This window comes from Amblyomma maculatum, chromosome 4 (assembly GCF_055883805.1).
Source record: "Amblyomma maculatum isolate TAMU_Amacu chromosome 4, ASM5588380v1, whole genome shotgun sequence".
Lineage (NCBI taxonomy): Eukaryota > Metazoa > Arthropoda > Arachnida > Ixodida > Ixodidae > Amblyomma > Amblyomma maculatum.
Genome location: NC_139347.1, coordinates 83,038,962 through 83,055,104, shown reverse-complemented (window position 1 = coordinate 83,055,104; position 16,143 = coordinate 83,038,962). Strand labels below are relative to the sequence as shown.

The 16,143-nt window shown below is 47.3% G+C and overlaps 1 protein-coding gene across 4 annotated transcripts in view; it reads right to left on the bottom strand.

Moving 5' to 3' along the window:
- Positions 1-5,005: 5,005 nt before the first annotated feature.
- The window catches only part of LOC146191532 (beta-1,4-glucuronyltransferase 1-like), a 31,139-nt gene continuing 20,001 nt past the window's right edge, over positions 5,006-16,143 (bottom strand). For all 4 annotated transcript variants that reach the window (XM_084602051.1, XM_084602049.1, XM_084602052.1 and 1 more), the window contains one exon: positions 5,006-5,286. In XM_084602051.1, coding sequence (XP_084458177.1) covers positions 5,045-5,286 — 242 coding nt within the window. In that variant the 3' untranslated portion in view covers positions 5,006-5,044. The remainder of the gene's footprint in view (positions 5,287-16,143) is intronic.

Below are 16,143 nucleotides of genomic sequence, written 5' to 3'. Positions count from 1 at the left end.
CCTCTCCTTCCGATTCCCAAGTAAGCCCAGCTACAAGCTGGTCTCGGTGACTAGGCACGATGACATGCCCAGTAATAAGCGTGCCCATGCGCTAACCCAAGAACTCTCTCGTATAGCCAGGCTTCCGGCGGGGTCCCTGCCAATACTCCTCTTCCAATATTGTCTTTCCCCTGTCATCTCGCCGAGCTGCACCTTGCTCGACAACAACACCCTCCATTCCATCCCACTCCCTCGTCAACAGGCCCCCGTCTGGCGGCAGCTTTACATTGACACCTTTCCGACCCCTCAGGCCACTGTTCGCCCCGATGTCCGCACTGTGGCAACCGCCCTACTCTTTTCTACATGATATGGTTCTTCCAAGCCATACAACCCTGTCATCCATCCTGCACCTCGCACATACCTCCTGGGAGGAGCGACTCACTGACCCAACAGTCGTGCCGGCCATGCAATGACTAGGGAAATGTGTCGTAGTTATGGTCGCTACATATCAGACTCCAGCCACGAGGCACGCATTTAATTTAAAATAATATGTTTCCTCTCTCCCCGTTCACCAAAAATTTGATGTCGGCGCCGGCGTTGGCATTGTGTGCGAAATATCACGAGCATGACACTGTAGGGCGGTAACTGGCAGCTGACATGGCCGCGCACTGACTGATCTTAGGGTTGAGTGACGCTTCGTTCAGGAGCTGTCAACTCGGACCTCTCCTTTTTATATGGGTGGGTGATATCAGAATGCACCTTCCAGGACCCTTACATTGCCATTACTCCGAGACCACGCAGGCTCGTTCATACGGCTTGGTTAAAACGGATCTTTATATGTGGGCTGGATACGCTGTCGCATCGCACCCTTATGTTCCAATGTTCCGCCTCTACAGCCTTAAAGAGTATGAAAAATGTTGAACTGGGACAGGGACAATTCATACTTTTGGGGCACATTTGAGGGGATACTCGTTGGGCCAGCATTCTGCTCCATGCAGATCTTTGCAAACGGCTTTCGCTTGATTGTACGAAACGATAAAGTCGAGCTTTCTTGGACATCAATTTTACTCGTGCTGCAACCGTGGGATACTGTAAAAAAAAAAACTATTATGCAAATATTGAAGGGAATGGTCTAGTTTTCCTAAGCCGAGCAAATGGTGAGTAGTGTCTTTCCAATAAAACCAATAGAGAGCGTTTCCGACAATAGCAAAAACGTTATTAGAGTGTGAGACAAGACGAAGTAACAGCAAGGTTCACACTGCTTCTGCGAGACATGATGAAACAGCAGCAGGTTCGCCTTGCTATACCACGCACTTAGCTGCGGCCGGTCAAGATTCGTCTTCTGCCTAGCGCTTTCGGCTCGCGACCCATAAGGCAATGGCACGATTTCACTCGACCGCGTTTTTTTTTTTTCAGCGAAAGCAGTTTTCTTTGTTCAGATCTTGTTTTTATAGCTGTTTGAGGGTGTCACACATGATTGGGTCACAATTCTGCGGAACCCCACGCCAGAGCACCTGCCGACTAAACTATGTAACGCTGACTTGTGACGTCACACTCCGCTGGCCAATCAGCGCTAGGTCATGTCACCTACTAACTGGCCAACTCGGCTACTAAATTACCTGGTTGACCGAGAGGTGGACGACGCTGCAAGGCCACGTTTCCTGCCTAACCGAAAATTGCTTGGCAGGTTTTAAAGCTTTAAGCCTTAAAACCTTTAAGCCTTTAAGCGCTCATACTAGCGGTGACAAGTCCGTCGGTTACATTCAAAGAAGAAGAAGAAGAAAAGACCTTTCTCGACCAATCACGGGATTTTCGCGGCACACGACAGCGCCGGCATTTCTGAGGAGATTGGGCTCTATACCATCGCGATAGGAGGTGCTGCGCGTGACTTACCCTCGTATACACGGCATTTCCAAGGGATGCCGCAAGTGCTCAACGCTCGAAGTCACTCAGCTTCAAAGTGGAGCCACTCCCCTGTTTACAGTTTAGGTTATTTGGCTCATAATTTCGTGCTCTCATTTTGCGAATCTTCTAGGGCTGTACAACACTTCGATAACCGTCTGTGCTCCCGTCCCTCAAACGCACCAATGCAAGTCGAGATAGTATTATGAACATGTTGGTCTACTCTTGCGATTCGTAGGAAAACCTTGCGTCTAAACTTTTTCCAAACCTCGCTGCGGTATACAGACAGACGGACGGAGAGGCGGCTGTCGCTGCAGGCGCGGTGCCCGAGAGAAAAATGGCCGAGCTCCCGCCTCACACGTGGTTAAGAGGTTAGTGCGCTCGACTACTGGGCCGGGAGACCCGTGCTTTATCCATGCCACGGCGGCCGCTTTGTTAACCAAGGTTTAACCAAGCTAGACAGCCGGTTAATGTTTTTCGAGGAGGCCGCCAGGAACAACGCATCCCGGCCAGCATCCGAGGTGGAGCGTCTCTCTAAACACCCTCCAGGCATAGAGCAGAGAAGTGGAGGAGCCGCGTACCATATTTCTGTAAGAAAATAAAAGTTTATTCCTCCCCCTCCTCCTCCTCCTCCTTGACTTAAATGTTGAAAGTGGACAGTTGTAACTGAAACATGGCTTGATTTAATAATATAACAATATATTTTGAGAGGAAACTATCTGAAAACACATGATGGAAACTACCAACTATTCCTAGAACCTCTCCCACAGTCACTCACTGCCTGGTTCTCTGCTTGCTTGCTCAGGCTATGCAACTCGCCGCGCTAAGAATTGACAGAGATAGCACTATTGGATACAAGCTATAGCTTGTTTCGCTATATTAGAGAAATATTTACCCCTTTAGAGTCGCTCTGTGAGGGGAATACATACTTGCTAGACCTTTTATATCCGACCCAGCGAAGGTGCGACACAACACGAATGAAAACGGCTCCTTCTCGAGAAGAATGAATGAATTGGCACAACGCTTTGTTCCACCTCTAGAATATGGACAACCTCCAAAATCGCTCGCAGAGCTGTTTAACGGCACCAGTGTCAATGACGGCGGCTCATTCTTGTAACGGGCGATACCCAGACGGAGGGGCTTAGTTCCGAAGTATGGGTACGCGGTGACGATCACCGCATGCGCGGTAGAAGTTTGGTTAGTGTGGGATCTGTTTGCGATTGCGCGTTGGCCACGGCGACAGGATGTCGTGAGTTATGCCAGTGCCATTATCTTTGAAAACAAGCATTTGGCACGTGTATGGCGCGAGTCAAACAATACGACCCCAGCTTAACTGAATGATCTAATTTAACACACAAAACCGAAGTACATGAACACGATACAGGTAATGCGTATCGTGTCCCTGTCCTTTGGTGTTAATTTAGCGTTAAATTCAGTGCGCAAGTTAATTAATATGTCTTGTTATGTGTCTTGTATTGGATTGACAGTTGTGTGGATTGGCGGACGCCACTCATGAGCCAATAAATGTTTTCGCCTTGAATCAAAAGCATGGTCGCACGCTCGCCACTTCAGAAACGAGCGTCTAACGCAGCGTCTTACTAGTCTAGGGCTGTCTCTACCGTTTGAGGCCATAGAAGAAGCTAGGTTATTTATTACTTCCGTGTTTCAAGAAATGGGTCTCGGCATCTCGGGCTCAATAATGTTCATGCCATGTATGTAGTACCGTCCGCCTGACTCGCTCCCCTCATGGAAACGAGTGTAAATAGGCATCACTGTGCCCTAGCCGACACAACAGGGAGTGCCACTGCGCGCTCCGAACTCAGTTTTAACCTCCGACCGTCATGCACCATCTGTCCCTTCGGCGGCCCCTCGATACATATTGCTGCTTGCGGAATGGTTGTGACCCGGTGACGCAGGATACCGCAGGTCTGAGGTCTCAGACGCCGTTCTACTCAATTCTGTGTATTTTTACCGATCCGTTACACTGGTTCAGGCTTGACGCGCCTCATTCCTGCTTTCGCAACACCCTACCGGTATAGTACAAGCAGTGATTCCCTTTAGTAAAAATTATTTACAAGAAAACTAATTACTTCTTCGAAATTGCTGTTCTCAGTAATACATTACATTACTAAGTCACCAGGCCAGGCACTAAATTCATTACATCCCCAATTCCCAGGAAAGTTAACATACAGTATTTCAGTTACTGCCATGTCTGGCGAGGGTACTCGCGCTCAGCAGCCTATAATGTCTTAATCACGAGCCACCGAGGCGCTCCGTTGGCTCGTTATAACCAGGTTTAAGTAAGATTATAACTCGACCATTCGACGCGGCTGGTCCCAAATAGTGCGACAAGTAGGGTTAAACCTACGGCCTCCACAATCAAGTGCTGTTGCGCCGAATCAGAGCGCGGAGGCTATGGTTAAACCTCCGTCGGTTCCCAGACGGCGCCACATGAACAGCCGGAACAGCAACGCATCATACACACAGCTAGAGAATATTTCTAACATGGTATCATGTAGGTATCGTTTAAAACTAAACAAGCAAGACGAAAAAAGCCCGTGCCTTTCGCACCATAATCGGTTTAACAGAGATAGCCCCTGACAATTTTTTGACGCCGAAATATATTAGCAGTTATTGCCAAGGCCTCATTTGAAGACGTTCACCTTGTTACACCGTTAACCATACCTCTCTGAGGCACTTTACCTTCTTCAGTTTTAATGATCGTTTTCTCGTTTCACGTTGGACGTATAATCCACTGATACAATTCCGGTTGATCGCTAAGGAATGATCGACGTTAAGTGCTGTGCTTGCATCGACATACATTATTTAAACAGAACATGCTCCGGGTAAGACAGAGTAAACTTAATAATATTAGGCAGAGTCAAGCGTAGACTGTTAAGGCGAGGCCTGGCCGGTTGTACATGGTGATTAAGCACTTTACGGCACGAGCACGGAACATATCGCGATTTGTGTGTACGTTCATTCGTTCCCTGTCAGTGGCGCAAAGTGTACGTACAAGCGTCTAGTAGACTGAAAACAGAGACAAGAGTTGTCTTCTCTCACACCACTCATGCATCACGGGTAGGTGAAAAAGAAACAGCAGATTATGAGGCAGTAGATGTGATCTTCACTGTAAAATTTATTTTTCCAGGAGTGGACGACGTCAAGAACGCTTCACTATTACTCGTGGGTGTCCCAGCAGCGTCGGCGTGGTCACACGAACTCTCGCCCTTTGCCGTAGCGCTGCTCCAATGTCTTGCGGAAGCTGATGAAAAGACGGTAGTTGCGCGTCTTCTCCGCGTTGCGGAAGCTTTCGTTCCTGGTGGTGTTGCGCATGCCCCGATGAATGGTGAACGCGTCGCTCAGCACCAGGAACCTGAAGCCGGCCAGGTGAGCCTCCAGGGCCTGTGAGAGCATTTGTTACATATATAGTACTTCAAAATATAAATATATAGTTCCTTATTTTTTTTTCCTCTGGGAAAGGGGGGAGGGGGCTGCTTACAAATGTTTCGTGAACGAAATAAGTTCTCGCCAACACTGCTTAAACTTTACTCTCTGTGGCATTCACATGGGCTCCGAAAAAAAAAAAAAAATCTTCGCAACATTGCGAACAATTTACGAAATGAACTCTCAGTCTTTTTCAACAAATTTGGGGACCGCATGCTTCATCGCTCTTTATTGGTGCCTAACTCAGAAAATAAGGGGGACACCTAAGGAGCGCCTTAAGAAGATACGCGATAACGGTCTGTGCAATGTGTTAGAATGCAAGGAAGCGCAATGCCGGCCACTCGAAGATGCAGGATAGAGACGGCAGTGTGTTGCTTTATACTCGCTCAATTATTAATTTTTAGATATTGCATTTCTTGCTACACATATAATCTGTAGCTTACAGTCGTAAGATGCTATTTTACATGTAAGCCAACCCGGCAAACGCATAAATAACACTTGTTTCTAACCCGTACAAAAGTGTCAGCTAGCCGTAGTAGTAAACATGTCCAGCAGTTCAAGGACGTGAATTCAAAACTCGGGGTGTTCTTAAACTTTGTCTTCAATTTTTTTAAAGTTCATTTATTTAAGGTATTGGAAGGCCTTTGTTTCGCATTAGATGTCATGTTTCATTCCCTTTCGTGCCATGCGTGACTTGACGTTTAACCCGAGCGTTATGGGGTGTTTGAAATTCCCGCGCGAGGTGATGCAGCTCTGACGTCATGGCCTGGTCAACGAGTCAGGGTTATTCGCCACCGACGCCGGTTTTTCACAGTCACGGGACCCTTATGCCATCGCGCAAAAAATACAACATCGGGCAGAAGCAACGATGCCGTAAATTGCGTGTCTTGCTTGCGTATATTCAAATGAACAACTCGCTTGAAGCTTCCATTAACCTCCGAAGGAAGATATCCGGTTGTAATGAACTGCGCAGCTCTTTTCAAAAATTTCACAAAATTGTATTAAACAGCGTGTTCGTGCATGTTCAAATGCTTGGTTTTCACACAGAAATATTTTTCTGGTAAAGTAGATGTTGGTCGGGGTTTGTCGCCTGTTTCTTGAAAGTCAAATTTGGTTTGGATTGGTTTGGTTAGGGCGGTTTATAACATCCCGAAGCGACTCCTGTCGGACACGTACTATTGTTGACGTAAGCCTGCTTACGGCACGCTTCCCACGAAGGCGCAGATGCCGCGATTGTACCCACCCCTGTCAATGCGCGTGCACAGGAGAGGTCCCGTAAAACGGCATACGCCTACGGCAGTATGACTCCGGCAGTACGACTCCGGCAAGCTAAATCTCTCTTATGAGAGACGACGTAGTGAGGGCCCCGAAAATTTTGGCCAGTTGGAGCTTTATAGTGTGAACTAACGTGGAACAGTACACGGGCACCTTTTTTTTTTTGCCACTATTGAGGTGCGACCGCCGGGACTGATCCCGCCCACTCAGCAGTCGAGCCACTAAGCTATCGCGGCGGCGGTTTTTCGAAAGACTGCTACTTTTTCAGTAGTAAGGACAGATTATACGTATAAGAAAATAATAAAGAAAGCCATTGCTAGAGAGAAAAAAAAACTCAGTTGCATTGGTTGTATGCGAGACGTGCAGAGATGGAGAGCGGGATAATTTTTACGCTCCATAGCTCGCTACATTCTCCTTAACGTAGTAGAGCCCTTCTTCGTTAGCCTCCACGTTTCAGCCCCTCAGATGAGAACGGGTAAAGAACAGTGGTTATATACTTTTATTTTGAGGGATACTGGCTACCAGCCATGTATGATTTGTGACTGCCTCCCAAATGCGTTCCAATCTATTCTTACTATTATAGTTTCACTCTCGTGGTTCTGACCTGCGGTCACCACAAGCCCTTAGTAGATGTATTTTTCCTTACGACTTCTGACACCTCATTGCCTATCCTAAACTGCCGATACATTCCGAGGCTGCTGAAAATTAGTTTTCTGCATAATAATTTATAGACCCAGAATCCTGTTTCGCCACTCTAGTTTAATAATCATCATCCGAAAGCCATTCCCTGTGTCATTTAGCAAGGAATGTTACCAGCGAACAGCAGATTACCGAGATCTCTCTTTACGCTTATCCCTAAGTGTTCTCAATCCAGATATCTAAATACCTCACGTAACCAAGCGATTAAGTAGGACTGCAGAGACGATGTTATTCTGTCGAGCACCCTCCCTTAAGATGACATCACTGCTATTTTACGGAGGACTTTGGCTTCTAGCCACTAAACATATCTTTTAGTACTTTTGCAGATGGCTCAACTACACCTTGATTCAGCAATGTTATCATGACTGCTGTGGTTTACACTGAGTCAAAAGCTTTCAGCTATTTTTAGATGTTCGTTATATGCCGAGTAGTTTTCTACAATTTATTAGATAGTGTGGATGTGATCTATTATCGTGTAGCCTTTGCGAAATATTTCCTGGTTTGGTTTCTTGGTTGATTGAAGTCTATGGTCGTCCAGAATCTATCAGCGATTGCCTTAGTAAATACCTTGTATTTCACTATCTACTATACACTACGTATTGTAATAACGTGCAACTTTGCTCAGTCATTCAGTACCTGGCCATTTCTGCCCAGAGAATTTCAGGTGCATGAAAAACAAATTTTGTTGAAGCTCACTCTCATTACATCTCGAATAAATTTATGCGCCGCATAGGAAAGGTATATACAAACACATAAAGGCGGCAATAAATAAAGACCTAGCTAAAGCCCTCCCGTCTTCTTAACCAAGAATAATTTTCGCGCTACTGCGATGTTTCTAATAAGAAGTATTCTGTTCGCGCAAGAGACACGCACATCAAGGCAACTGTGCTCGGGCCCCAATTTTTCTCTTCTTACATCGTAGCAAATTAAAGATGAATATTTCAAACAAACCCGGGCGCTGATCTGAACGCCGAGCTTTACGCAATCTGGGCCTCGGCTAAATATTCAGGTTTCTGTGGAACTAATTATACTTTACAATGGTCCACGGTGACACGTGCGGCCGTTCGTCGACACGTCTCTTAGAAACGGCACCGCCCACACTGCGGCATACAGCTGCCCCACTTCTTCACCAGCGAAGACGCACGCGAAGAAATAATAGATACGCGCTGGGGAAAGAGAGGAACACCGGTTCACGACACGCGAAACCTGCGTGCATGCATGAAATATGTATACCGCCAGAAACGAGCGCTCGCCGAAGAACAAAACCAAATGGACTGCCAACGACAGGGCGAAGCGACGCGTTGTGTAGAAGAACAGTTATAAATAACGACGCGAGCGTTTTCTCCGGTGCCTAATGAATCCGCGCAGCGGAGGAGGCGTTGTCAGTTACGGGATCCTCAGCGAGCTTCGCGGTGATAATATACACGTTGACAAGGCATACACTGGCTCAAGAGTGGCTCAAGACTGGCTCAAGACTGGCTCAAGATTGGCTCATGATTGGCTCAAGACTGCTCAAAACTGGCTCAAAACTGGCTCAAGAACTAGGCTACGCTCAGAGATGCTTCAGACGCGAATTATTTTGGGCTCGTGCTGCCAACGTTCTCTCCAAACTCTGTGTCAAAGACACTTTCGAATTTACTTTGAAATACGTTCATCCGCATCAACCAACCGTCGGTGCCGAAAAATAACCGCAGCCTGTTTATGTGGTTGACGTGAAAAGTTCTTAGTTCGAGTATTTCAGCCCTTTCCAAGGCACGGCGACGACGCAGTACACTGCATATCAAAATATTTCTGAAAATTATTGTGTTGGGTAGCTTCAAGTTAAACAAAATTCCAAGAGACTGAGTAAATCCAAATGAAGTCAAAATAACTATAGGGGAATGAATAAGAGCAAACAGGAAATTTTTCCTCAATGGTCATCACTTTTGAGACACCAGAAACCTCCCCTCCGTCGATTCCCTACGCTCCGCCTCCCTCCCGCCTTGCTTTGGAAAGTTCTACGAGAACATAGTACCGACTCACCGCTTTAAACCTTAATTATATGAAGGCATTTCTATCGGAATGAGCAGCTGCGACAGGAATTGAACCCGTTCGGATAAATATAGTGTCGCCTACAAAGGTACTCCGTTATATCTCCGCTCTTCTTTAACTCTGCAATATTAAGCCTTGCCGGAGACCTACACTACACTAACCGGATATCGCCTGCGCTTTGTAACGTTGAGACAGTGGAAGCATTTGCAGCAGGGAGTTGAGTATTGTGCACTAGAAAAATTAGACGTAATTAGAGCCCGCGGCCGCAGCTACACGTCCCCATACCCTATTAACCTCTTCAATTGCGGTCAGAAGATCAATAAATCGGTCAAATTACGTGTACTAGGGTTCTGTACACAGAGAAGTATGCAGGACATGCATACAATTTTAACTATAAAATGAAGTTTCATGAACTACCACACACATTGCTCCCATGAGCAGGCATATATCACTCGTACAAAAAACGCGTGGAAGAAAAGCACATGCTTAGAATGGTAAAAGCAATAATTATTGGCAGAGTCGATCACCAACGTGGTTACCGCACTTTCATAAAAACAAGAAAACAAGCTGAAATATAGAAAGGCGCAAGCATGTGTAGGGCCTCGATGGTCGTTTTAGAACCTCTTCGTTGCGCCCGTCGAAGAAAATGGCGCAGACTGCATAAGCTCCAGGAGCCTAAGTAGGTAGTAATGCTGCATCAGTATAACATCCTTGGAGAAATCACACGTAGGTGAAAGGTGGCTGTTCCTGGCCCTACCGGGCTGGGACGGTAGGTCAACGCCGCTTGCGGCGTGGGCTAGCCAGCCACCGATTTTTATTTGTTGTAGGCCGTCATTGCACCCGCCACTGCTTCGGTGGTGGACGACGGCTGTTGTTGCGGCGCGCGTCTTTCTCTCCCTCTTCTTTTAGAGCGCAGCTCTTTGGCGCCCGTTCCTGGGTTTCGCGGCGGCGTCGGCGTTGTCCCTCGTAACCAGCTCCACTTTCACTCCCACCTTCCTTCCTTCCCTTACGGCGTGGTTGCTGTGTCCACAGAAAACGAGTGAGACAGATACTGCGCCTTTCCATTCATGTGAACCAATTATGAAAGGCACGCTTCACAGCTCAAGTGGACTTCCACTCTCACCTTCCTTCCTCCCCTTACGGCGCGATTCAGGTGTCCACAGAAACAAGTGTGACAGATACTGCGCCTTTCCATTCATGTGAATTAACTTTGAAAGGCACGCTTCAGAGCTCAAGTGGACTTTCACTCTCACCTTCCTTCCTCCCCTTCCGGCGCGATTCAGGTGTCCACAGAAACAAGTGACCAACACTTCGCCTTTACATTCGTGTGAAACAATTATGAAAGGCACGCTTCACAGCTCAAGTGGAAGACGCGACCACAAATGGTGCACACTGCAAAGATAATTCATGAATAATGCGAGCGCCCCCACCGAACTGCAGGATAACATGTGCAGTAACCGAGAATTCACACACTCACCGAGAAAAGCATCATATTTTGATGTAGCTTGCTTATATACACCTAGTTCACCACGGTAAAAAAAAAAAAAATACTTCGCTTTTCAAAATATGTCTCGAATGGCATCGTTCCAGCATTAAGCTCTTTGGCGCCTGTTCCTGGGTTTCGCGTCGTCGTCGCCGTTGCCATTGTCCCTCGTAACCAGTTGTCTGTAATTGTACATGTATGTCTTGCTCGAATTAGTTGCCTAAATCTATAGAAAAGCTGAAACAGCTGACGAGCTGCGCTCAAATTTCGCATTAGAAAGTACCGTAATCGTCGTCATTTTTCTTTCTTCTCTATTTTCTCTTCTGTCCGCACGAGGCAGCGGAGGTGGTGCCCCGCCGGGGTGGTGCAGTGGTAAGACGCCCGACTACTGTGCCGGAGTACCCGGGTTCGAACCCGACCTCGGCGGCTGCGTTTCGATGGAGGCGAAACGAAGAGGTGTCCGTGTGCTGTGCGATGTCAGCGCACGTTAAATATCCCCAGGTGGTCGAAATTACTCCGTAGCCCTCCACTACGGCTCCTCTTTCTCTCTTTCTACTTTCACTCCCACCTTCCCTGAGAAACAGTACGAGGACGATCCACAAGCAGTGTACGTGGATGCAGCTCAGCACATCAAAAACGGAGCATACGTGGCATGTATGGCCACTCCAAAGTCAACCTTCATTACCGCCATAACATTTCATGCTAGCTCCATATGCGAGGCAGAGGAAGTAGCTATCGCACTGGCCATCGCGGATCCCCACACCAAAACTATTCTAAGCGACTCAAAAAGCGCCGTTCAAAATTTCGCCAAAAATTCTGTAAGCGCACTCGCGGCGCGAATTCTGCGCAACCGATCTCTCAATCACAACATCAATCTCGTATGGGTTCCGGCTCACGCGGGTAACTCCGGAAACGAAGGGGTCGACCGTCTAGCCCGAGGCTTAATCAACCGGGAGACGGGAGATCTATCGGCAACGGACGCGCCTGTCGAGGCACCGCGCACATACGCGGAGGTAACATTTATCGCGAGCTAAGATGCACGTACCCCGCCCCTCACCCCGACCTCGACCGGGCGCAAGCCACGACACTCAGACGCCTACAAACAAAGGCTATTCTTAGCCCCTACCGACTATCGTTAATTACGAACGGAGAATTCAACCCTGCATGCCGGCACTGCGGTGACGGGACGCAGGCCACTCAAGACCATATACTGTGGGAATGCGCCAGCAATCCCCCTCCAAAGACACTCTTGCCAGCTCCCTCAGCGGAGGAATGGGACAAGCTGTTGGCCAGCCCAAGAAAAACTACGCAACTGGTCCTCGTCACGCGAGCTCAAGAGGTCGCTCCTGACTGGAGGCCACCCTAGATTCGCCCCAGCCCGAAATAATTCCTTTAATTTCGTGGCAATAAAAGTTGTTACCCCCACCGACAGTGGAATGCAGGCAGTCCCCGGGTTTGTAGAAGTGATAACAGCTGTGAACTCGAGTGTTGTGTAGCCACCCAACTCGTAGAGCTGCACTTAATTTTGAGCCAATCTTTGCTACTGGAAATGACGTTGCCTGCATCTTTTGCATATACGCTTCTGTACTGCTTGTTGATGGTGTTATAGAAAGTCTGTTGATCAGAGTACATCGTCTGTCTACCTTTATTTCGACATTTCGCAAGGCCAAGTTGAAAAGAAAAACTTTTTTCGAACCCCTACTGCACGGGGGAGACACTTGCAACAAATATTCCGGAATGACATTGATACAACGTACGTCGATGTTGCGCAGGATCCGTAGTGGGCGCATTCGCGATAATTGCGGTAGACCGTGTATAGGACACAATATATTGTCACATAGCCGTTTGGCCTCGTAACTAGAATATTTCAATGGGTGTTAACCCAGAAGACACGGGAGAACACGTCAAGGGCACCGAGAGACGATGGGACCCAACTTCAGCCTCTTCGCATCGAACGTCACCGAGAGCAATTCCGCTTCTTCAAGCCGGCACGCGAGGCTCGCGATGCACATTCGCCCTGCGGCTGCTGTTGCACGCGCTGCAATATATTAACAGCCACAGTTTAGTGTATGATTTATAAGATTTGAAGTCCTAAAGCGACTCTGGCTGTGAGACACGCGCCCCGCCGGGGTGGTGCAGTGGTAAGACGCCCGACTACTGTGCCGGAGTTCCCGGGTTCGAACCCGACCACGGCGGCTGCGTTTCGATGGAGGCGAAACGAAGAGGCGTCGTGTGCTGTGCAATGTCAGCGCACGTTAAAGATCCCCAGGTGGTCGAAATTACTCCGTAGCCCTCCACTACGGCTCCTCTTTCTCTCTTTCCACTTTCATTCCCACCTTCCTCCCTTCCCTTACGGCGCGGTTCGGGTGTCCACAGAGCAAGTGTGACAGTTACTGCGCCTTTCCCTTCCTGTGAACCAATTTAACTTAACTGTGAGACACGCCGCATACAGTGGAGGGCTCCGGGAACTGACCATCAGGGGTTTTAAACGGGCACTGACATCGCACAGCACACGGGCCCCTTGCTTTTCTCCTACGTTGGAAGCAGCAGTCGCGACCGGGATATGACCTCGCGCACTTGGGATCAACGGTCGAGCACTGTAATCACTGAACCACTGCAGCGCAGTTGCCGCAATCATTCGGCGAAAGCCCCGCCATAGCTGCAACCCCAGCTGTGACCTCATCTAATAAACACCAACACAGGGTTTGCAAAAAAGGCCAATGCTATCATAGAACCACGCAGCAAAGCTAACGGATTATACGAGGGGAACAACCACGAAATAGCGGCGGAACTCGCAGCTACCCTTTACCAAAAAAATTCTAGAGGACACTGGACCACTGAAATGCTATGAGGCGAAAGCCATTATAGCGCAGTGGATCGTAGCCCTCCACTGCGGCACCTCTATCTTCCTCTCTTCTTTCCTTCCAACTACCTCCCTTCCTTTACGGCGCGGTAGATGCGTTCGCGGAGAACTGTGATAGATACTGCGTCTTCTCAATCCTGCAAATCAATTTCAAACGCCGCTGATGGCCGCTGTACTAACGCTTCCTAGACATCTGGGTCTGCTTCTGTTTGCTCTGTGGTGCGGCGTTTGAGGAAGCGGCAAATGAAAGGCGCCGCACGGACGCCTGCAGTGGATCGGACGCCTGGCGGGGTCAGCTTCGTATACGCATGAATCGCCTGGTGACGCCATGACCTGTCGTGACGGCAAATCGCGTGCCCCTTGTCAATAATAATAATAATAATAATAATAATAATAATAATAATAATAATAATAATAATAATAATAATAATAATAATAATAATAATAATAATAATAATAATAATAATAATAATAATAATAACAATAATAATAACAATAATAATAATAACAATAATAATAATAATAATAATAATAATAATAATAATAATAATAATAATAATAATAATAATAATAATAATAATAATAATAATAATAATTGGTTCACAGGAAGGGAAAGGCGCAGTACCTGTCACACTTGTTACTGTGGACACCTGAACCGCGCCGTAAGGGAAGAAAGAAAGCTGGGAGTGAAGGTGGAAAGAGAGAAAGAGGAGCCGTAGTGGAGGGCTGCGGAGAATTTCGACCACCTGGGGATATGCGCGCTGACATCGCACAGCACACGGACGTCTCTTCGTTTCGCCTCCATCGAAACGCAGCCGCCGAGGTCGGGATCGAACCCGGGTACTCCGGCGCAATAGCACACAACCAACATTTCATTGAACGCATCAAAGTTAACCGGTGTTATACAATTCGTTTACAGGAAAGGAAAGGCGCAGTATCTGTCACTCGCGGAATTTCGCTATCATCCTCACGGTAGACAAAGGGAATTATGAAGGGCGTTTCACGTGTGCCAAAGCCAGGCAATAAAGAAAACGAAAATCCGGAGCGCGGCGCAGTGGTAAAGCGCTCGGCTGGGGATCCAAGGGATGGAGGTGCGATTCCCGGTGGAGACAAGGCTTATTAATTTATTAACGTGAAAGCGTTATTTCTATCCGCAGACCGCATCCGCAGGCCGCGTCCGCAAAATCGTGTCCGCAGCAGTTGCGAGTATAATTGAGAAGTGGTAGAGGCTAATGAGTGGTGTCAATCGATACAGACTGACATAATGTTGCAGCAGAAAGAACAATTAGACCAATAAGTTAATTAGGTAATTATTTTATTGGTAAAAAATGGCAAAAAATGTAAATGTCCGCAGCAGTTGTGAGTCACTGAGAAGTGGTAAAGGTTACTGAGGGGTGTCAGTCGATAGAGGGTGACGTAATGTACTTAAAAGATTCCAAAATTAGTAAGACACCGGAACATGCCGAGTTACAGAGCGATGAGGTGGCTCATAACCTAGTTCGAGCTGTTATTACCAGAGCCTGCTCTCACAAACCTCACCTCAAACCCATTTCGCACCCATATAGCAAATGAATATAAACTGCGTCTTTAGCTTACGACGTACTAGCCCTACACGAAAAGCTAAGCTAGCTCAACAGATGCTGTAGTCTGGCGCCAAATACAAAAGCATTTCAAACCAAAATAGGTTCTGCTCAACACTCTACCACATAACCATGGCGTGACCCAAATCCTACATTTTTTTACGTTTCATGGGTGTGTAGAACAAGCCTGAAGCTTTAAAGGCGGCCCATACGCCTTACGAGCAGAGGGTGGCTTAACTAGCGTATCCTTACATCAGCTAAAGCTCATCGCCCATCGCCTGTAGGTTCGTGAAGCAGCTCTAGCCACCTGAGTTCTAGAATGAAAAGTTCACAAATCTGACCGTTCAATTAATTCTCAAGATATATGTCTCGCTTTGAAGTTTATTCTCTCTCCCTCTCTATCTTAAAGTATCATTACATGTGCATGTTGTCGCAAACTAAGAAAACTTCATCCATGCATACATTATCTCAAAACTCCTGGTGTATCCGGTAATCAGGAGTAGGTCTAACAGTAACCAATTCCTTTTCACAACGGTGCTTGTAAATGTCTGAGAGAACCATAGGCATTTCGGCAACGTTTAATCAACACTAAAGAGACCAAGCAGTTGCTTATCTCTAGCGTTTCCAAGTGTCCTTGTAAAAAGGCAATTTGTCCCTGACACTTGCTCTCGTTCATAGGACACGCTGACAATGTCAAAGCGAAAAATTCACCAAGGAGATTTTCCGGAATTAGCGATATCGTGCCAGTCTGCTGCACCCAAAAATCAATGCGGTTACTACAAGGAGACACGTGATCCCCACATTGCCTATGAGAATAAAGCACGCAGAGGGTAATGAGATCAGCTAATTATGGCGGCGTGGCTCAGGCCCAAAAGAGACTTTAA